The 24,151-nt window shown below is 38.0% G+C and overlaps 1 protein-coding gene across 1 annotated transcript; it reads right to left on the reverse strand.

Moving 5' to 3' along the window:
• Positions 1-216: 216 nt before the first annotated feature.
• LOC140241928 (protein Skeletor, isoforms B/C-like) lies at positions 217-23,291 on the reverse strand. The gene is made up of 15 exons (XM_072321675.1): positions 23,184-23,291; positions 12,541-12,702; positions 11,843-11,918; positions 10,671-10,788; positions 8,043-8,214; positions 7,003-7,072; positions 6,461-6,662; positions 5,529-5,768; positions 4,948-5,083; positions 3,464-3,577; positions 2,703-2,879; positions 1,803-1,996; positions 1,359-1,386; positions 790-962; positions 217-330 (listed from the first exon to the last, which is right to left on the reverse strand). The coding sequence occupies exons 1-15, from the start codon at positions 23,230-23,232 to the stop codon at positions 217-219; spliced, it is 2,025 nt and encodes a 674-aa protein (XP_072177776.1). The 5' UTR covers positions 23,233-23,291.
• Positions 23,292-24,151: the final 860 nt, after the last annotated feature.

Here is a 24,151-nt window from a genome sequence, read left to right on the forward strand (position 1 = left end):
TGACTTATGTTTGATTGCATCTTTTATGCGACAGGACACTTAGTCCTGTCGCATAATTCAATTTAGTGTAGGCCCTTCTTCTATGTTCAGTATTCTGTGACTAAACACATTCTTGTATGTGATAACGATGAGACTACAATGTCAGTGGCATTCTTCAGCGTTGATTTGCTTTAGGTTAATGGTTGAGAGTTGTAGTATAGACATAGTATGCTGCCCTCACATGGTGAGTCCAGTGATGATCAAAGTCATTACCATGACGACAAGAGAGAGCGTGCACTTGGTGGCATCGGACACATTGATCTTCCAGCCCAGGAAGCGGTGAGTGTAGCACTAGAGAGAGAGAGAGAGAGAGAGGGGGGGGGGGGGGAGAAAAGATGCAGATTAGGACAACAACGGCATGTCATAGGTTTACCTATTCAGGGATAATTCAAAAGTCACAGTGAAAAGTAACAATCAATAATAGAAATATTTGGTGGCAATCATGTCGGCAGTAAAGACGGCCAGATTAATGGAGACTTTTCCCGGCTGAGAACCTTATTATCCATGAAAATGATCTTGTTTGTTGTGCGATACAAGAAAGTCAGGAAAAGGGACAGAGCAACGATACACAACGTCCGATTGCTTCGATGAAAATTAGAGTTAAATTTTGGTCATACACCAAGAAAATGGTGCTGGTGTCGCGGCGATATGACTTGGCGCATTCGCACAGGCGGAATTCTTCGTCATGATTACCGAGGCAGAGAATACAAGAAAAATAATTGACATTTTATGGGGATTGCGGATTCTGACCTGATAGTAAACGATGTCTGGCGTGCTGCCATCGGGTGTCCACACCAGAGTTCCGGGCGCGTCGTCTCCCTCTGGACACGTCAGCTCAAGGGAGTTGACGTACGCACTGTACGAGCTTGCATCGTCGGGGTTGCCAGTGCTTGCTGTATCTTCATAGCTGCAGTAGGAACCCTCTGATATACGTTGAACATCGAGCAAAGAAAAATTTTCATTGATATATCAAATTTATCAGTAAATCGAATATGATCATGAATGATCGTAACGTTGTTCACATTTGTCATTTGATTAAAGCCATGCAGCTTATCCTAGGTTAGGACAAAGCACTCCTTGTCATTACTCCCGTTACAACAAAGTCCTCCGGACTAGCAGTTTTCTTTCGTTATATCGAAATTTCTTTACAACCGAACAAACAAACAATAAAAAACATAGAGTGAATAGTTTTGTGACCTGGATTTTTATTTTGTTGTAACTGGAATTTAGTTATGACCGTGTTCGTTATACCGGGAGTGCACTACAGTATTCAGCGATATGTTTATGAGTCCTATATTGATTTACACAAACATACTCACCCACTGGTCCTGCCAGTATTTCATGATTCTGAAAGAAAAAAAAAAAGGTAACATGAAAGATATTTGAACCACTGCCTAGTTTGTAGTAACACCACAAGATGATAATTATGTTTTAAACAGATATGCAAAAAAAAAAAAAAAAAGAAGAAGAAGAAGAAGAAAGGACAATATTGTGTGCTTTCCCATAAGTCATACAGCCAAATCATGTAAACTGATGCCGCACATTATATCATAATAATTATGGTCGATTAATTATTTAAAGTAGGAACAAACACACTGACGGAATCCACTTGATTTCTTGTCTTTTTGAATCAATCACATTATCATCACTTGGTATGATTTTTATATAAGTATGATTATAATTTTAGACTGAGGTATGCAAAAAAAAAAAAAAAAAAACTTAAACAATCTGTATATGTTTGATTTGAGTTGAGAATGACGTACTCCTCTAGCAGCTTCCCCGAGCTGTGCATAGCCCCCGGCAGGATCGGTGGTGATGTAGAAGGGGTGATAGGAGGCCGATTGGTTGGGGTTATTACCCCCGTACACTTGGAAGGTGTACGTCTGGCCCCTCTGCACTGTAATCTCCGGAATGAGGTTCCCGTTAATGTACCAGGCGATACCCCATCCAACAGAACCTGGCAAATAAAATCCAGAAAATATTAAAATGCTTAAATAAGATAATTTTTTGTTCACTTGCTATTGCAGAAGATGACAATATGTTATCACTGTATGAACACATAGCATTTCATAGCAATCTATTGCATCATAGATTGTGAGAATGTGAGTAGAAAGGAGATTATCTTCACATTTTTCTCAATGTATCCTGGATGTTCACTTCCAGAGTCATATGTTAGCAAATATATTTCAATCTTTGCCAATCTCTTTCCATGACAGTCTTAGAGGATCCATGTTATATCTTTTCATCAACGTGTCCTTAAACTTTATGCAAAATGAAACCCAAAATATACATACATATACATGTATATATTATAATATATGCATAATTATATATATATGATATACAGATTGAGTTAATGCGGAAGTATCAGTAAAATACTTTGGTAAAGTCAACCATTCCTGATGTCACAGATGAATAACAATAAAAGAGTATACAGAGAATTCCCACATATTTTTTTTTTTTTTTTAGTGCAAAGTAAGCATTTCTTCCACTTGTTTCTGACATATTGAGGGCAATATTATTCCCCGTGCCTTCTGAATGAACCAAACTAAGTGCTCTTTCATTATGAGGAAAAAAATGTAGCAAAATATAATGCTGCAGGAAAAAAAAAGACAATTTAATGTCTTTTTATGTAAGTGTGATTGATTCCTAACAAATCACACCTGTTATTCCTTGGTAGCCTCTCCGGCCCCCTGCCTGCCCGATATCACATCGGAAGGTTGTGTTCTCCATCGCTTTGATTTCGGGGACGTCAAAAGCTTCTACGCCGCCACTGTCGGTGGTCGCCGTAAACGCCGGGCAGGTCAAACCCATGGCACTGAAATCGATCTGCTTGTTTCCTTTATGGAGAAGGAAATGGATGCAACAACGAAGTGGTTTCACTGACAAGGGATACCCAGTATATTTATACATATACTAGTATATACATATACACCTGTGCTAAATTCATGAGTTTGTACTTTTTAACGTAAAACCTGCACATCACAGTATTACTGTATTGTACACAATTTGCATTTTCGCAAGTTGACCAATATCTACAACATTAACGCATGAACATATCACCAACCATGATATTAATCAATGCAGTGTGTGCTACAGCCAAGTCGCAAAAACTGTCTTTTAATCAAATACAGATGTGATATATAAATATATGCATGGATAGATATTTCGCAATCCAACAGCATTGATATTGAATGTCCCACTTTGTGGGAATATACACTTACGAAATATGTGGTGAATATCTGTTTATCTGCTACACTCACACACCCTCTGAAACATATACACACATGATTATGTTAACGTGCTGATTAAAGCTTGATAACCATTATAAAGAATATACAAACATGTAAGGAAAAATATTTTAACAATGATTGTAACAATATTCAAATGAAATCATAAGAGAATATTATAAGTGCATTTTTACCTTGTTCCCAGACTTCGTGGAAAGTAGCCAGTCCGACATCATTGACCGGTCCCAAGGCCCAGCTAACATACTGGGGTCCAGTCAGCAAAATGGACTTATCAAGTAATGAATCAGCTGCAAAAATAAGTAAATGTACATTAAAACAATAGTACAATAAATCAAGATCACATCGCAACAGAACAGTCATTCATTCATGACTATGCATCAATCAAATCATCATTTTACTAAGTTGTGATTTATACAAAACTGCACCATGACTGACTCTAAAAAAAAAAAAACCACACATTATCTATATCTATGGGAGCCACCTATATCAAAATGAAAATCTGGTCATTCAATCAGTGGCTAATTAATTACAATGATATCAAGGATGACAAATCCAGGAATAATATGCACATGGCGCATTCAGTTATGACTGTGTCTTCATTCAAACACAATTAAATCATGACAATCCATTATTTACATTTATATCTATTTTGTGCTCTGTCATTACCTGTACTTCAACAGGTCTTTTCTCAGACATCAGCAACAATATAAAACACTTTTTTATTTCCTTATCTATGAAAGCTCATATTAATAATGTCATATACTAGTAAGTAGTTTATCATTAAAATCATCGATGAGTGTGACTTCACACAGGGATAGATGGGCAGACATAAAACTTGATAAATCGATAAACAGATAGATCGGTAAAATCAGAAATGAGAGTGATTGCACACTGGGATAGATGGATGGGCAGATGCACGTATATATATATATATATATATATATATATACACACATATATATATATATACATATATATACATATATAATTATGTCGATAAATCAATATAGATGGAGAAAGAAGATTGAGGAAAACGTGGAAAGAGGAATTGTCGACACAGTAGACTTATTCGGTTTTAAAACACTGTAACTTATGTCTGCTGTAGCTGAATAACATTGTTCCAAAATAATTTAAAAGAAATCGTTAAATAGGATTAAATTAAATGAGTTAAGAAATGAGTAAGGTACACTGCCAGGCCAGTGCATACAAATGTATACTTTAATGCTAGGCATACTCGGATTTATTGTTGAAAATGGATTTAAACATAAAAAAAAATAAATACCCAAACCAAACACGCATATATATATATATATATATATATATACATGGGTGATATATTTCGTTATGCACCCCACACACTTGCAAAGTTTTTTTTTTTTTTTTTTTTTTTTTTTAGGGGCACACTTTCTAATCTGCAATATCAATGTAATGGCAATTAATGTATTTTTTTACTACATATTTCTTTCTTTTTTTTAGTTTGACAGATGGAAAAAAAAAAATCCTTTTGTGCATATTATGCATTTGTGTGTGTGTGTGTGTGTGTGTGTGTGTGTGTGTGTGCCATGTTTAGCAAATGCTTATTATTGAGAAATATTGGAACAACCAAAACTGAAAACACACTGAAAGTGACAACACTGATCATTATGATGGTACTAACTTGCAGTCAGTGGTCGCCTGTACGTAATGTGTGTGATGGCATCCTCCGTGTAATAACCAGATAGAGTCACGTCATCACTTCCGGTGGTTGGGTTTGTGACGTCGGGACAAGCACCACTTCCGGTGTTAGTGACACACTGCAATGACGTAATTAAAGATATAACTTTTCCTGAACAGCTTGAATCCTATATAAATGAAATTTCTCACTGATTGAATACTTTGTGAAATGTACTCACATTTATGGATTTTTTCCTTCTTATTCAAAGGGACCCTTTTATGCTCATTCAGGGCACCGGTTTACTTGGAATTCAGTCTGCATGCATGAGCTCCATGCCAGGGAATTTCAATTCAATATATATATATATATATATATATATATATATATATATATATGTATATATATATATATATATATATATATATATATATATATATATATATATATATATATGTATATATATATATATATATATATATATATATATATATATGTATATATATATATATATATATATATATATATATATATATATATATATTATCATCATTACACGCATTAAATATACGTAGTGTTAAGACTACCTGTCCTCGGGCAGAGAGATAATAGTCTTGGACTCTTCCCATGGAGGTCTCAATGTCCACCCAGGCCACGGCGACGTCCGAGCCGACCATCTGTGTCCCCGAGTCCGAGCCGCTGAGCCCAAAGGACATGTAATTACCAAACGGTTCGCGACTCGACAGGCGGAAGGTAATCTCGTCCCCAGCTACAGACCAGCTAACCTGGAATCTATCGTCTGACAGTTCCACGCAATTGTCATATTCCTACACGAGAAGAGAAAGGATTTTTTAGTCTACCTTAATCGTAAACACATGTTTGGAAATGTAAAGGACTAGTGAAAGATTATGACGGAAAAAAATACAGTAAACAGTGTGACGATAAAAGATATATGCCGTTCAGCTAAATTAGTTGTCGCCTTGAGTCACACGGAAATTACATTTAATACCATTTACTGAACAAGATGAAAAGGATGGAACTATTCCGCAGAACTCCGTAACTCTAGTTTGTCTTGTAGCTGAGGGTGACTGAGTGGGTGGGATATTGCTGGACTACGAGCAAACTTACGGACATACCTCTTTAATTGCTTTGGAACAAGAATAAAAAAAAAATCAAGAAAAATCAGTCAACATGACAAGACTGTTACAAAGTCTTACTTATAGACTAAAACAAACAGAAAACGTCATAACAAACCAAGATGTCGAATGCCCTTTGTTCTTGAGACAATGCACAATCTTGTAAAGTCTAGCTCTTCTTGCACATCTGAACCAGATATGAACATGTTTGCCGCTAATATAGCGACTATGGGCTGTGTATAGTTTGCCCCTAGCCCGATTTGCCGCTTGCTTTGACATAGGCCTACCTCTTAAGCCCTTTAAAAGCTAACAAGAGCTGAACTTCGTGGTATACAAGGTCTGACAAGTAAAGTTCAGCTTGGAAAAAATGGCAAGACACATACCACGGAATCTTCGGCAACAATAAAGGGGACTATTTCTCCGTCCGACTTCAGACTTGTTGGAATGTTGACGTGACCGAAATTCTGTCTGGCCAGCACGCACCACAACCCGATACTCCCCGTGTTGAACACGGTGAGTGAGCCGGGCAGCTGCACAGTGATCGTCGCACCTTGATATCCTCTTCTCGGCAGCTTGGTTGCTTGACTGTAATAGCGAGGGTGGAAGAAATATGAGCGCAGTGCTTAAATCTAGAAAAAAAAACTTTAATCGATGTAATATTGGAAATCGCATAATGACTATGAAAGAAGAGCAAGATTTAACAAGCACAAGGACAAAGCGAATTAAAAAAGAACCCCCAAAATGAAGACTACAATGAAAGGATGTGGACAAAGTGGGGAAGACAGGAGTGGATGGTGAACTGAACGGAAAATGGCGACGATGAATTAACAGAGGAAAGAGAATAATGATTAACCCGACTGCAACTGTTCTTTTAGTCAGACTTAGATGCTAGAAGAAGAAAGATACAAAACTCTGCAGTGCCAACCTTTGCCCAACTTGTGGTACTCTTGTGCCTCCTGTAGTTGGAGGTGAGTCGTCCGCCCAGAAATAGGCGTCTGAGACAGGGAGAGAGAGAGAGAGAGAGAGAGAGAGAGAGAGCGAGAGGAGATGTTATACACAGCTAAACTCTTCCAGTATAAAACACAGATGCTTGTAGATATACTATATCCGGAAGGCAGCAAACCCACATGGGGATCACTGTACCGTACTTATCTAAATATACTGCAAAGTCATAATTTAGATGAGAAAAAAAAAGTTACGAATACTGGTCCAAGCACTTATTGGGATTGATGTATCATAGCCTTTCTGAATATTAGAATAATCATCCAAGAGTTATGTATATAATTGCTACATACCGACTACGATTTTTATGCCATATGATCACTATGTCTACCATTAAGATGCATCGATCATCAGTCTGATATACTACAGTAAAATTACGCTTAATGACCATGACGCGTGTACACATGCGTCATCACTCTTCAAATAAATCTTGTATGCTGTTATTTGAATATTATTTTTCATGCAATGAGTTTTAACGGAAAACTCTGTAGTGCTTCATTAACACGAGCTATTCGAGTGCTATTACAGGAAAAAGGCTATACTCTCTGTTGAAGTCGACTTAGAAACACACCAAAATCAAACAGACCAGCCACTTTCGCGTCAAAATCGGAACAAAGAAATCGGAACAAACAAATTTCAAATAAAAAAGATACCATGTTTGTTGTACTGAATTATTTTCAAGTCAGGAAGTTACTGATTTACAGTACTGGACGACTTGTTTTTGTTTTTTGTTTGTTTGTTTGTTTGTTTTTTTTCCTTTGATATGTGGGAAATTCCAAGTACTACTGGGAATCAAAGTTTATTTTACAATGCTATGTGCATTCTTATTTATACATACAAACCTATTTGAGAGTTGCAGGACGATAACCATCATCTTATACAATATCATTTTACACATTCATTTTTCATCCTGCATGAGGTCAGGTATACCCTATATATGGTTTCGGGAGAGCACGTACGTACCGGGGCCGTTCCCATCGTAATGGAGCCCCTCGAAACGGATCTGCTTGGAATTAACGATGACGACATCGGAAGCCTCTACATCGTGAACCAGGGGAGATAAACCAAGAGGACCAAGGGAGTACTCGCCGGGAGCCGTGAAGCTGTCTTCGATGAAGACGTCTGCAAAGTTCGCCTTGAATTTGGAAACGATGTCGAAGGCTCATTAGACTTTTTCACATCAGCCCTATTGGCCCTATATGTTCGGAAACAGCGCGCTATTTCTGTTTCGGTAAACTAACCGTTTGTTTGTTTGTTTTTTGTTTTTTTTTTAAATCTGATAATGTGAATTCAAGTAAAACGCTCTAATTTGGAAGATCTTATCGAGAAAATTTATGGACCTGATCTGGGAAATTTTGGGAATAGTGGAATGATTTGGCGCAATAGCATGCCATTTGATAATGTGAATTCGCTTTAAAGGGGTATCTCACTGAGCGACGAATGTTTGCGAACGTAGCGAATTTTAGCGAATTTCAGGTTTCGTCAGGGTTCGTAAACAGTTGCAATCAAATTCGCAAACAGTTTTCATCATTTGTCGTAAACAGTTTTTCTTGTCGCAACAAAAAATCTTGAACATTTTCGACAATGAAAATTGTTTGCAAATTTGATTGCAACTGTTCACGAATTCAATTGCAACTACTAACAAACCTAAAATTCCCTCGAATTCGCTACGCCCGCAAACATTCGCAGCTCAATAAGATACCCCCTTTAGGAATTTAATGGCACCTGTCAACGAACCCTGCCGAAACCTAAAATTCCCCAAAATTCGCTACGTTCGCAAACGTTCGCCGCTCAATGAGATATCCCCTTATAGGAATTAGTGTGATACATCCCTGGCCATCATGTCTACCGTGTGTCTAATATATATATATATATATATATATATATATATATATATACACTTTTTGAAATAGCTGCCGAATAAGAAATATATGATTCTGGGGGAAAAGGTTTATATGAATGGATAGCTTATGGACTCAACTTTCATATGACACCAAAAAGTCTAAAAATAATTCATGCTTGAATGAGCACTGCTCATTTTTGTAAAGGGTATGAAAATTAGGCTGCGCAGGAATTAACCTTCCAATTTTGCGAGAGGTGAGTCCGTCTGCACGTATCACATTAGAAGTTATGTTAGCAATTTATGTGATTATTGCCTTTCTCCCCTAAGTCATATGAATGACCTTCATAGACTCTATCAATATGAACACCAGATGACATGACTCATGAAAATACAAATATTGCGCACTTTACATAAAGAATGCATTGGAAGATAATTGTCTATCACTTGGTGTTATTCATTCATAACATTTTAAAGGGGAAAATCCAGTCCAAATATAAGTTAATCTAATAGGAAAGAGTAAAATATTACGAGTTCAACGGTAAAATTGTGATCGAGATTGGATGAAAAATAAGGAAGTTATGGCATTTTGAAGTTTCGCTAATTTTTGAGGAAACAGTTCTTAAACGGTCAATGTGAATATGCAAATGACAAAGTGAGCATATCATTCCCTCACAACTTGCCATGTATAGTTTGTACATAAAATTGTGAAATTTCCAGTTGTTCGTTCAAACGCAATTATGCCCAAGGCTTAAATCGTGACATATCTGACTGATCACTATTATTCAACCAGGAATAACATTATGTTTCAGACTACAATGACAGAAAAATTGAATTTTCATTTTTTTTTTGTACACGATCAATGGGAAATTGTAAGGTTATGACATGGTCAGCTCACTCATTTACATATTCATATCCACTGTACAAGAACTGTTTTGCAGAAATTAGCAAAACTTTAAAAAATTTCACAACTTCCTCAGCTTTCATCAAATTTCAGTCAGATTTTTACCCGCTGAACTCGTAAGATTTTACCCTATTTTATCGGACTATCTTATTTTTGGACTGGACTTCCTCTTTAAACCATTAATATGCTGTAAAGACTATACGCACATACTTTTTGTTACAGAGAAATGAAGCCCAAATACATAATGTCGGAAAATGTAGAAATATTAATACAATTTACATCAGTGAAATTTGACGAAAATCGGGCGATTCGTTCGAGAATGATTAATTTTGAGGTTATGGTGCCGCCATCGCTGAATGAGAAAACTGTACGTCAATTTGTGATGTCACAGACAATTAACAACGATGCAATGGAAATGTATAGAGAATTTCACAAACATTTTTAGTTCTTTTATGACAAGTGCAATTGTATTCCTTCCACTCGGTACTGATATAAGGAGGGTAATATCATATTCCTTCCATTTGAAAGGGGTATAGGCGAAATGCCCTTTTATTTTACTAGAACAATTCTCTACATAGCCTTCGCCATATCTTCGTCCTGCTGTGACGTCATAAACTGCGGCACTGTGACGTCATGATCTACTGCAGTCTTCCTATCCAGTGATGGTGGTGCCGATACTTTAATCTTTTGAGGGGATCTTTTGAAATTTCCTCAAACCTTACTCATGTATTTTTACTAACATTTCTGCAATATACGGTTTATCTCAATCCACATAGTAGTATTCGGGTTTTATTCCTCTTTTATTTCTTAGTTCGTTGTGTGGCTTCCGTTTCTGGAGGACTCTTACGTTGGCCATTCTGCACCAGACAGAGATCCACCTGTACTCGGAGATGCTAGCCGGTCCCACACTGGTGTCGAGATGGATGACAAGATCCACATTGTTGTAGCTTCCCAGTTTCTCGTTTCTTTATGCAATGGGAATCACAATAGAACACGTTGAAATGTTAGTTAATGGGAAATGAATAGAGATTGCGTGCATGTGTAGACTACATTATACGCGTCTCAGTATTTGTAGGTGCATGCAAATATACTGTTAGAGGACCACTTAAGTGAATTTCTTCTTTCTTTCTTTTTGGTAAAGCCCATTGGATTTTGCACAAGCATAACCAGTTGTATGGTGCGTTTGGGAATTTGTTAACACATTCAGTTCACCTTTAGATATCTTAAAGTCTTCGCATAAAGAATAATAATTACTACATTGGTTATACTTATCGTGGCGTTTCTTCAGTTGTCTGTCAGAATATAATATCAAGGTCAGTTACTGACACTGTGGTGGCTTAGAAAATGGTCAATTTTTGCTGACTGACCAGGGCCCCGTTGCTAGAAACTTTGCGTTTAAACGCAACTTGCAACTGATTGTCACTGACCAATCAAAATCATTGTTGCATGCATGTCTTCTTAATAGGGCAGACCCTGAGCCAATCAGAATGGTTGTTTCAAAATGAGCAATTGTTTGCAATTGATTGCAACTTTCTTGCAACGGGGCCCTGATAATGATGTCCAAATATGAAAGCACCACGCATCCCCCCACACACGCAAAGTATACACCTCATTGTGCTGACGCTAACAAGAATGATATCTATTAATAATGACAGTATCTGAAAGTCAAATGAACTCTGTAGAAAAGGTTCTTAACACTGCTGTCTGAATGGAAACTGAGTATGAGAAATCCGGTTTTTACACTGATTGCAAAATTAATAATCAGCCGAATTTTTTATCCGAGGAGCTTCAGTTTCACATAATGTCAAAACAATGGTGAGCATAGGCCTATATAACTCGTATTCTTTTTTTAAACAGGAAAACATTGTTACACGCAATGTCTTAGGATATATACCGATTAAGATGGTATTTCCTGTAAATGATGTTTGACGTTGTTCCATTGCACGATTACTCAGTACATGTATGTATCTATAAGGAATGAAAAATTTTGTCGTTAATTGGTCCTTGAAATCTACTCACCCATGTCCCAGTGCCTTTGGAATGACGAAGCCATTAGCTGATGGAGTTCCTTGGGTTCCGATATAGAAGAAGGCGTCTATATGTGTGGTATCAAAATGGCAAGATTGTTTACCAACACAAGCCATGGAGAGCTAAACTCTTACTGAGGTGATGTTTCATCAGTCTGTTTTAGGTATCATTTTACTTTAAATCTAACCATATTTGGGCGCTGCTCTAGTTTCGGCATAGTAGACGCACTCACACTGGCAAAATATCGCGAAGTTTAAGATATCGATATTTCACCGGTGTAACCGCGGCTACTTAGCTGTTAAGAGGTTCGTTCCCTACCAAACTTTAATCTATGTGTCATGATTATCGAAGATTTCACCAAAATTAATCAAATTGGTTATACTTTGTCATTGCGTTTCCGAGATATTTTACCCAGTTGGTCGAATTATATCTTCATAACACTACTAGTTAGACTGTAAAAGAAAGAAAAACAAACAGATTTTGCTGTCACATTATCTTTGGTGGGGAAAACTTTCCGTCTTACGGTTCGGTATTTCTAATTTTATGAGAAGGCGGCAATTTAGTAAACACCTGACGTACTGTCCTATAAGTACTCCTACTGACATTTTACCGGCATCATTTTTTTTTTCTTATATAAACAAGAGTAACGTGATCAATTAGTGAACTTCAACTTTGACTTATGGGATTACCCGGAGCCAGGCCGTCGTAGCTGAAACCGACTATCTGGAGCGTGTCGTCATCGACGGCGTAGACCGATCCTTCTACGTTGTGGTGTTCTTCCTGCCGATCGCCACGTCGCATAAAGCTCCCAATCAGCTTTCCATAATACTCATCTGCACTAACAGCTCCTCCTAGAGGGATTATAGAACAAACAAGCAATGCAGTGCAAAGTAAAAGCCAAATGGGATTTTTTAGTGATACCACTGAGATTTGTCTAATTTGTCTTGTACTGTTAGGGAGATCGATATTATAATCATTCACCTTAACATGAGACCACTTCAAATTTCATAAGCTTTCATGATATTAAAAGTGGATATCTCATTGGTCTAGAGAATATACAGTTGGTGATCTCGTGGCAAATCGAGTCTCCGTATGGTCGCGGAGACGTCTCCACGACGTCTCCTGGAATCTATAGCACAGGGGAGTCGCGGGAAAATCAAACATGTTTGATATTTTTTTCCCGCACTCTTTGCAGTCTCCACAGCTGGTCGCAGACACGTCTCCACGACGTCCTGTCCACGTCTTCTTAGTCGCCGTCGAGTCGCAGAGACTAATTTTTTTTTGCGAGGGGTCTCCGTGACTTTGCGGAGACCCATTGGCAGCTAGTGAGGACATTGCGGAAACGTCGCGGAGACGTCTCTATCGTCCGACACCGGACGAATTAAATTCATGGAAACGTCTCTGAAGTCGCCGTGGAGTTGCCTATGGTTGAGGGGTCTAGATATCGCGCACGAAAATTTGTGATGCTCTTATAATAGAAATTATTCCACAATCGTACCTGAATTTCTCAATAAATATTACAAAAATGCAGAAAAATCACCTCCCAGAATCTCCTGATGATACGATGACGGAGTAGTGCGCTGTCGCCGTTTGTATGTCGGACTTAATTTTATGCGTTCAATTTCTCGGGGTATGTAAAGGTCGCGCAACTGCCCTATGTATATAGTTTCATGCGTGAAAGTGTCTGCCCCTCTGCGGCTGTAACGTGCTTCAGCTTTCGTAGAATATTATAAACGATCGATCGAACCAATTACGAATTCTATCGACTACGAACGAGACAAGCGAGACGACACGTCTAGGCTACAACATCCTTAAAACAGATTTTAAGCTAAGTTAGGTAAATTACAAGGTAAAAAATAGGAAATTTAGTGAAAAATTTGTTCGAAAAAATTGGAAATTTAGTGAAAAATTTGTTCGAAATCAAAATTTCTTACCTGCTTCCTTCTCATGTTTAGCGGTTGTCAGGTATGTTTATTCCATGGGCGTATCAGCAAATTTTGCGCTTAGTCCTACGCGTAATATTGCTTGCTATACGCAGTTTCGCTATGCGCGACCATTAAGTCCCTGCGCCAGATCTAGTACCCTTACTATACTTGGTGAGAGCACAATTAAGCCATTGTTGCCTTTCGAGTTGCACGTATCGCGGAGACTGATAGACGCGGGTAACGTCTCCTCCAGTAAGACAGGCCATTTAAAAAATTGTTCACTTTGAGTTCGCTTGATTTATATGTAAATGTAATCTTCAAACATTGGATGCACTTGAGTGGTATATCAGATATATTGCATTCATCAACATGAATATTGCACGAGTCGAAGACGAGTGCAATATTCATGTTGATGAATGCAATATATCTGATATACCACGAAAGAAATCCAGTATTATTATTATTAGGCCTATACATACAAACCACTTTCCACGACAACACCACGTTCAATTTCCACCAAAAAAAAAAAAAAAAAAAATGAAAAAGGGTTTCACTCACCATTACTAGTATATTGTTTACAAAATCTAACCTTTCAACTTGTATACGGACGCGTATCTACGCACAGTACAGTACAGTACAGAGCATATCAGCGAGCGACTGCCGCAGACAGCACAGACGATTTACGTGTACTCCTATGGCATTTCTCAACCTCATCGCGCAATGCCACTGCACTTTGCTTTCTTTGCAAGCGATACTGCGCATGCGTATAAGAAACATTTGAGTGCGATATTGACAGCAGAGTACAATATTGGAAACAATATTGTACTCATTTTCTCCATTGATACGGGTAATGTAAAATGCATAGGACATGTATTATGCTAACAATATTGTATGTCATTAAGCAAAGCCCTTGCAGGAATATTGATATATGGTTTTATTGCATCGAAAAAGTGGCTTGTATGTATAATAATAATGTATAATATCACTCCTCGAGGCATGTTTTCCTCTAAAAGGAAAGTTTACTATAGTGTATGCATTTGTGTACATGACACAGATATCTGATTGTAAAGAATAACTTACTGTTATAAAGGTCTGCATACCTACAGACCTGAGGTTTAAATAACTACATGGTGTACGTCAATTAACCGGTCTAAAGTGGGTGAGTGTATGTGTGTGTATGTATGTACATGTATGTGTGTGTGTGTGTGTGTGTGTGTCACTGTGTGTGTGTATGTGTGTGCATGTGTCTTGTAATCAAAGCAATCAAAGGCAAACTAGTTTCAAAAACCATATCACCTGAATGACAATTGTCCTGTCTAGTGGACATGCAACCACTCCAGAAATCTTGTACCAGGCCTTTTGTTGTTGGTGTTTTTTTTTTAGAGTCAGTCCAGAGATAGATGAAACCCTGTGACCATAAAGAGTCATCGTGTATGATTAATAGAAAAAGAAATGTCTGTTTTGTCATGCGTACGTTGAAACTTCAATATATTTTTGAGTGAGTGTCAATGTTAATTATACATGTAGATTGTCCGTTAAAGTGAGAGAATGGATAAATGTTAATGCTGGGTTGGAAATTACATTCACGACGGAAAATAAATCATTTGTTTGTTTGTTTGTTTGTTTGTTTGTTTGTTTTGGGGGGTATTAACAATTCGGCATTGAATTGTATTACTGTGCTAGTGAGATATGAAATTTATGCTTGTAAAAATAAAAGGAATAAGTCCTCGTTTTAGTTTATGTAAAGATAGCATAAGGGAATATTATGATAAGGAAAATTTTATTGCAAGAAGTAATCATAAGCTGCGAGTGTTTAAAAAAAAAATGGTGTCTGTTCAGACACCTGTTCTCTTGATATATCATGATTGTCTGAGTCACGATATTTCATTGCCTGTTTTTCAAAGTGCTTTGTTTGAAATATTATGATGTATTGCGTGTTTAGTTAAATATATGTTTGATGTAGAATAATGAATATCGCAGTGGGGAAAAATGAAAGAAAAAAAAAGTCATAACCACCCTCCCCCTACTCCCTACCCCCCCCCCAAAAAAAAAAAAAAAAAAAAAAAAGATGACAAATTAGCGGGGTGTATTGAGACGATTCACGCGTAATATCAATGATAATTGTTATCAGTGGCCTGACGTGACTTTCTGAGCCCTTCAATCTCTGTATTTGTCTGTCTCTGTGTGTGTGTGTGTGTGTGTCAGTATGTCAGTGTGTGTGTGACAGAGGGAGAATGACCATCCTTAATTGAAAGGAGGGTCCTTGACCACGGATCCAAAATCAGTGGACTGCGGTCAATTAGTATCCATGAAAGACTTGTATCCAGAAGGCATCTTATATCTCCAAATCGTCACGAACAAAAACGTCGCTTCTACATAGCAGTATATAATTCACGGCACCTCGCATTCAGCAAACGGGTGTTCTAAGGATCTTAGTGGGTCAAGGTAAAACGGCCGGACAAACACACATCGCGGTCATGTCCAAAACGTTTTTTGAAAAGCAAATAAATTATTGTGCCTCAATAATAACGTTTAGTCCAGTCTAATGCTTATTATGGGTTCAATGATCACCAACAACAGCAGCAATTAGACATAATTATTTCTGACATCCAGTGAAAGAAAGATAGAGAAAAGGAAACAAGGAAAGTTTACTGTTTGCCAAGATGGCGAAGATTCTGTCGCGCTATGGGACGCAGAGCTTATACAATGTCATTGTATATCAATCACTCGTAAAATTAATTTGAATACTAAGCTGACTACATAATTTCGTAACACACGCACAAACAGTTTAAACAGATATTGATAAATTGTGCAAGTATATTTTCAGAATTATACATACATAATACAATCATACAAGGTATAGACCCACATAAATTATTATGAACACGCATACACGCAATGTCATAATGATGTGCGGGTATATGTGTGACCGAGTGCATAATATGGAGTATGTGTATATACATGCAGCTTATGCAAATATACCTCATTTTATGATACAGTGTGACATGATAATATCATAAGACTGTAGATAAAAGAGTATAGGCTCTATACACACATGCAAATATACACTTCTCCATCTGTATGTATCTTGCTGCATATTATTCAACAGTCAATGAATTTGTACATGGTTTTCTATGTCCTTCAACCTCACTGTTCTGCCATTCCCCCTGTGTGGGATATAGTGCTACCATTATACCGAACATAATGGGGAATTCCACCTTTTCAGTGGCATATACCAAACATTGTATTTCTGTCTGAACCTGTAGGTCTGTATGGGAAAAAAAAAAACCAGCAACAACAGCTTGCCGATTATTCTTGCCAGCACTCTCAAATATGAATGAACTGTTGTTCTGTTTCCATGGTAACGACTATACGTCACGTCTGCCTACAAATACGTCCGGGTTGGCTACACTTTGCGGCTTTATCATTCAGCCGAATTTTACCTTATCATGCATACATTGGTAAATATATCAAAGACACTCGTTGAGCCGGAAGTTGCTTTATTCGCTATGAGTTTCGCATTTTATACTGTTAAAAGTTATTATTTTCAATATAATGCCATAAGATTTAGTTGAAACTTTGCAATTTGGGGACATTTGAACTGATTATTGTAAAACCGCGCTATTTCTGTCCAAATGAATAAGATTTTTTTTTTCGTTTAAACCTTTGCTGGAGAACTGTTTTCATTTTTTTCTAATAACAGGAATAAAAGTTCCTTTATTCATAAGGGGAGAAATTAAGGGCAGAGTTGAATACTGGTAAGAATTATAAAATGGGCTTTAGAATCTCAGTAAACTGATTGGACAATTGTTATGCATTGATTTTTACTGATCCACACTGAGCCATATGCCAATTTATAAAAAGATGTCATTAACATCAATGAAAAGACAATACCTGACCCACGCCCCATCCCTATGAATAACCCTATTTCTCACAACTCACAATTACAAACTTTTATTACTCTTCCACAATTAATTGAGTACACAATAATGTACAAAATATAGGCTCCTACACTATTTATGTACCGGTATTACACATGTTCCCATGTTACGTTGCATTGGCTTTGCAGCATAAGGCTATATGCACCATAAAAATACTCCCTTTGTGTAGATAATATTAATTTGTATGAATTTCCTCTCTTTGTTGCCTCTTCTTCTTTCTTTTTTTAAATCAAGTATAGGTATATCTCTCTCCACCAATCTTCTTAATTTGATATTTTGACACATCAAACTCAGATATACTTCCACAATATACTTTATAATACTATAGGCCTATCAAGTGATTATCACACATACATTGTACATACCATAGAGAGGTTGTTAAAAGAAATACACCTGCTTTGTCTGAAGTGGAAGCGAAACCTTTTCAACTTTTGTTTTTCTCCAGCACTTTCAGAGAGAATGAAAAAAAAAAAAAGTAGACTGGCCTCTTATTCATGCTTGATAACCCCGCCACAAGATCGCTCGTGTTCTGGAGAAGTGATCTGTACATAACACTGATATATCCTACAATGTGATACGCCACATAATACTGTACTGAAATGTGCTACCTATATACCAGATTGGTGACTGGTTTGGATATTTGCGAGTCAATCACCTTAATTTGAGAGTTAATCTCATCAATGCTGTATGGATTCTTGAGGAAGAGAAAGCAGAAAATCAAAATCACTTCACTCGTTCACAATCATCCAATAAAAATTCACATAGGCCCAGTATACCACAATATAATAATATTTCGTTTCATTTGCAGAACAAAGCTTGCTTACGGTATGAATTACACTGGTTTTCAATCTCAGTCTGGAAGTTTACTTCCTTTCCCGTGATAATTATCTTAAAAAGCAGCCAGCAACTACATCGATATCAAAGTTTAAAACGCGGAAGCTTTATAGTGTGAACAACTTGCAGGAAGTAAAACCTGCTTGCGGCGCACATAATAGTTGGCTTGCTAATTCTTCCTTCTCCAATTCGAAAATACGCGGGACAGTGCATGCATATACCGGGATATTAGTGTCTGTCGCATGAATGCAAACTAAATTAGAAAGATGTCTCTGTTCGCTACAGTGCCAGGTACGGAGCTCTACGGAGCTCTCCCCGTATTAAAATTACCTAATTGTGAAGACATCATTGTTTTGCGTATTCGCCAGGGCGAATTCGGCATGCAAGCGTACTGGCGTATACTTCAGAATTCTTTCTAAAAAACACATTCTTCTCTTTTGATGAGCAGCGAAGGCTCAATTAACATTCTTTTTTTTTTTGTGCCAGTTTTTTTTTTTCAGCAGGTCTATCAACACTCCAATCTTTTCAACTTGAACAGAATATCATCTTCAGACTTCAATAAACACGCCGTTTAAACAGCGAGACAAAAAAGGAAAGAAAGAATAGATCTCATTGTTTTGTCTTTCTGTTTCTCTTCCCCATCCGGGTCACAAGTTCAACGTATTATCATACCTGAAATGATAGAGAATGATGAATTGGAAAAATTGATTAATGCAAGTTCATCATCGTTAGACCATGATTTATTTTAGTCATTAAACAAATTAATTCTTCTTCGTGATCGCTGTAAGCTGGGGATATCCACTCTCTATTCCAAAAATTGTCTGAATGATGAAAAAGTCGAAAATTAGCCGAGCAAAATGAGGAGTGATATAGATGAAGATAAATATAACAGTTTGACTGTCAACAGCTAGGGTCAGTGTCATACAATCAGGACTGTGAAACAGCTACTTTGGCTAGGTGACCGAGACGTCACTTTATGAAAGTTTTAGAGTGCTGCAGAAGCACACCCCATCTCATATGTCTCATCACATGTTACTTAAAAATATTAAGTAGAAGTTCTCGCATTATTTCTCAAAACGGATGGACTGATCTTTCTTGAACCTTAGCAATTGAATAAACGCCCTACAGTCTCGGAGGATGTTATGACTTTTCACCACTCGCCGTGTTGTTGTTGTTGTTGTTGTTGTTGCTGCTGCTGCTGCTGCTGTTGTTGTTCTTCTTCTTCTTTTTCTTCTTGTTCTTGTTTTGCTGGAAGTTCAGAGTCATTCCTCGAAATACGTCTTTGTAAAAGTGTTTTAACACTTCTGATTTTTTTCAGGCTTTTCTTCAGGTAACCTCATTCAATTTCGTCAATCAGTGTGGTCTTTAATTTTGGATTTAAATGCTACCAGGAAAATCGGTGCGATATTAGACGAAAATGTTCTCATGCGACTTAAGTGTAGATCTTCCTTGTCTCCTTGTTAACTCTTCTGGTGTGTAAATATATGACGCCTTTAAGGTAAAATGCTGTCTCCGTTCTTATTGAAACATACAGACCTTTGACTCAGGAAGAGAAATAGTAATAATAGAAGGACTATAACAACTGTCTATATTTACTAAAAACTCCTCTATGACAACCAAAAGTTGAACAACATGATTCACAGGCTTAACGGAAATGAAAACTTTGTGCATGTAATGTGCGTACACGCGATTTTTTGTTCTATACTCATACATTTTTAACACATCGAAGTCCTAAAATCTGCGCATTGAGAACATCATAATAAATTTGCATGTTCATAAGAAATGATACCGTGAAGCCACTTAAAATGCAATCTAGAGTACAACTTCCGTATATGGAAAAGGAAAAGTTAAGCAATCACAAACACAAACACACAATACAACCTTGGATATTGATTATTGAGGAGGAAGCGCTAAAAAAGAAATGGTACACAACCGGAAGCGGTTAGCTGACCTTGATCACTTTCATTAGTTGGAAGGTATATGATTTAGCATTACAAAATGCCCATTCCTGGTGCTCAGAAATGTTATGCTAGTCGTGTTACCATTGATTTTCAGTATATCCCTGTAAATGGACGTATGGATCATTCTTTTTTTCCTGTTTTTGAGCCTTGCTGATCTTCGCAACGCTATGCTCCGAATACTCTGCCTCCGGTACAATGGGTCATAGCCTGAAGCACACACACACACACACAACACACACACAAACACACACACAAAAGCAAATGCAAGACCCGAACAGAGACAAAACACCTTAAGCCAACGAATAGCGAATGGATGTTTGAAATTCTCTACCAGAGAACGTGGTCAACAGGCGCGGTGGAGCACCCCAATTATCTCGCAGAAATCCATCGGCAGCCGAGCCTCATTTGCATAAAGTAAACAACATGTACTCGCGTAGTTGAGAAAAAGTAAACAACTTCTCAAGCTAATAACAATTTAAGGAAACCTATTTTCGGATTAAAATTGAGTTAGTTTGAATTTGAAAACATGTCCGAATATGCACATATAACATATTAAAGGATTTGACAATGATAAAATGTGAAATTTTAGCGAAAACCTGGCGAGCAAAATTACCAAAAATATGCCTCGAAAATCATCCTAAAATTCACGAAGTGTGATTGCGGAACCAAAGCGCCATTCAAACAAAGTACATCGAAATTTATTTATCTGCTTGCATTTTAAATGTCATACCGTTATATTCCCGGCCATGGTTGTGTCGGAAAAAAACAGAAGGTGATGTCAAAAATGACACGAACGCAAAGCGTACAGGTCGGTCCCATGTATATATAATCGCGTGACTGTAGCGTTGCATGTCACAGCACACACAACGTTTTGCGGCATGCAGCGTGCGCGGCAGCAGCTCAGCTGCAGTCACCGCCGTGCGACACTCAGCAAAATTGACTGCGTCACATGCAAACCAACAATGAGCACGAAATCCTGAATCTCACGTACCACGCATGCCCAATATTACGGGAAAAGAAATGACGTCATTTTCAATTGTTTCGCTTACTACAATTTTCTATTCCAAACCCTGTAGAAACATGTTGATTTCTCAAAAAGTACAGGTGGAACCAAGCAAAAACTTTCAACATATATGGATTGAGGCCTGATAAACTTATGTTGCCAATTTCGGACACATTGGAGCCCGGCCATAGTCCAGTCGGAAAAAAACAGAGAGCATGTTTTGCGAGGGCTGATTTTCAAAACGCTTTAATATCTCAAGTTCTAGTGCAGCAAATTTCATAATTTTTTCATCAAAAGGAAGGTTTTTAAAAACTTAGATAGTGTGGGAAGTTTGAGTTTACCAGCGGCACGCATAGCGGCACACGGAGAAGGTAAAGATTTGACTTTTTCATGCACACAGTTTCGGGCAGCCGTGGATGCCCGTTGGAAATTCAAATAGAACGGGGCGATAATGAGATGCAAATTGGGGTGCTCCACCGCGCCTGGTCAATGCACTCCATTTGTGATCACTTTTAAGACCAGGCTCGACCGAGATGAGCAAGCCAACGACAAGCATGTAGAGGGGACTGCTGATGAATCCCACTTCAGGAGCACTGTAACTTTGTGAGGCCATAAACGGGAAGGGAGGAGAGCTTCCAAAAAGTATGAATTCACTTTCGATGGGTTATGCAATGAGCCAGGTGCGCTGCTATGTCAGTGCATTAATCATCTTTTGTTAGAAAAACCAGAAGCCCCCCCCCCCCCCCAATTGGTGCATTCGGAGATCACCATTGATCACAGACGTGAGCCGAGTATAGAAACGGCTAGATTAAACATTATACTCAGCTAGAAAAGGAAGGGAAAAGAAAGGATGAGATAAGAAAGGATGAGATTAGACCAGATGATGAACAACTGGAAGGCAGACTGTTGACAGACGACAGCCTTGTTCTAGAATCTCGAAAAAATGTCAAGGTAAAACGAGTAGCTCCGTGGCGCCTTTTCACCACCAGGTATGAAGCGCTGTGTAACACAACTACACGTGATGTAGGGGCCTACACACAAACGTCACATTAATGAAAAAATAGAAATACGTGTATAGTTGACAAAAGTAGACAAACAAACGAGGAATATACTGAAACAGACAGACTCTTGAAACTGTCGAGCGTATCTGCACAAACATGACAAAGTAAAATTGATAATAAATGCAGAAAATGAACGATCACCATTAGATCTGTGCTTCAAGAGATGTCAGAAGATGGTTGTGATGAGGAGCGAGTATTATGCGATTATTTTGGCAGAGAAAGGACGCCCGGTACATAGCTTGGCGCCTGATCAATAGGTGCATGGATAAATCGTCTGCATTTAATCATCATTTAACTGTCCATATTTGCAATGTGTTATTCAGGCGTGTGTATAATCGTTTGTTGTAAAGCGCATTATTTCTAATATATGAAGCTGGTTGATTATAGTACCGTCGTGTTCGCCTGATTTTAGCTGATATTCTAAACAGAGAAGGATCCCATGCCGACCTAGGGCAGAATAGATCTAAAATGTTTAGCGAACCAAACGTATGTTGGAGCGTACTGCTGGGTTTGCCATACGGCCTGCGTGTAAACGGTACGTAAACACCGTATAGTATATAGTGTAAACGGGCGAGCACAAACAGTGGTATAGTAGTACATTACTTACCATATAAATTTAGTATGAGAACAGTGTAAAGTAAACACCAAGTCGACATTCTGTGATGATTAAGAGATACCGGTTCACGAATCTTTCAAAATGGAAAGCCACCACACGTCCACAGAACGAAGGAGCTATGCTACTGTGTTGCCACCACTCTCTGGAGATTGATTGACGCTGAAGCAAGCGGTAGTATTGGCCAAAGCACGGCGGCGGTGTGGTATTATAGTTGCTTATTGTATTCTCGCTGGCTGCGATATGTCATAGTTGTCGGTTATCGGGCGCTTTCGTTGCGCACGCGAACACGCAAGTGTGACATAGTTTTGAAGCAATCGGTGGTAATCCAATGGATAGGCCAAATCCTTGGAACACCCAGCTGTACAATGCTTTTTCTCGCTCGAGTGACTCACATTTAGTCCACACACCTACTCGTCTGTCCTCATTGTGAACCATACATTAACCTTTCTACGACCAGCACCTCAACTGCCAATGACAATTCTACACAAACTTGCATGATAAATGGTGTTCAACAAACATGTATTCAAGAAACTTACTGTAAAACATGATATATTCGCGACATGAATTTTTCGCGAATAGGAGCCGACGGCCTTTTTGCGGCATGAAATTTTCGCGAACTGCCACTGGCATTTAGTGCATAATAGTGTAGACAAGAACTTTCGTGTGCATTTTAATTTCGCGAATCTTGGCGCTCGCGAAATTCGCAAAATTAAAATGCACGCGAAAATTCCTCGTTTTACAGTACACGAGAAGGTTGTTTGCTACCTTGTGAGTACAATAGCAGGCGTTATGACATTTTGTTTTTGGAAGAATGAAGGCCACTAACCATTGATACTGTTCATTACAAACCCACAAAGGGTAGACTACGTCAGAACACGGAGCTCCATAATAAGAATACAAAACATGCACGCTACTCAATTGAACGACTGCTAATGGAATGCATTTGATTCGAGGATACA

This window comes from Diadema setosum, chromosome 18 (assembly GCF_964275005.1).
Source record: "Diadema setosum chromosome 18, eeDiaSeto1, whole genome shotgun sequence".
Lineage (NCBI taxonomy): Eukaryota > Metazoa > Echinodermata > Echinoidea > Diadematoida > Diadematidae > Diadema > Diadema setosum.

What these genes read in the sequence shown, in the direction of transcription:
- LOC140241928 (XM_072321675.1), bottom strand. Translation starts at nt 23,232, where the DNA reads ATGTCGACTTGGTGTTTACTTTACACTGTTCTCATACTAAATTTATAT. An exon ending in TTACGATGGGAACGGCCCCG is followed by an intron (nt 7,073 to 8,042) that starts GTACGTACGTGC and finishes TCCCTGTCTCAG; the next exon opens with ACGCCTATTTCTGGGCGGAC. An exon ending in GTACCACAAGTTGGGCAAAG is followed by an intron (nt 6,663 to 7,002) that starts GTTGGCACTGCA and finishes TCGCTATTACAG; the next exon opens with TCAAGCAACCAAGCTGCCGA.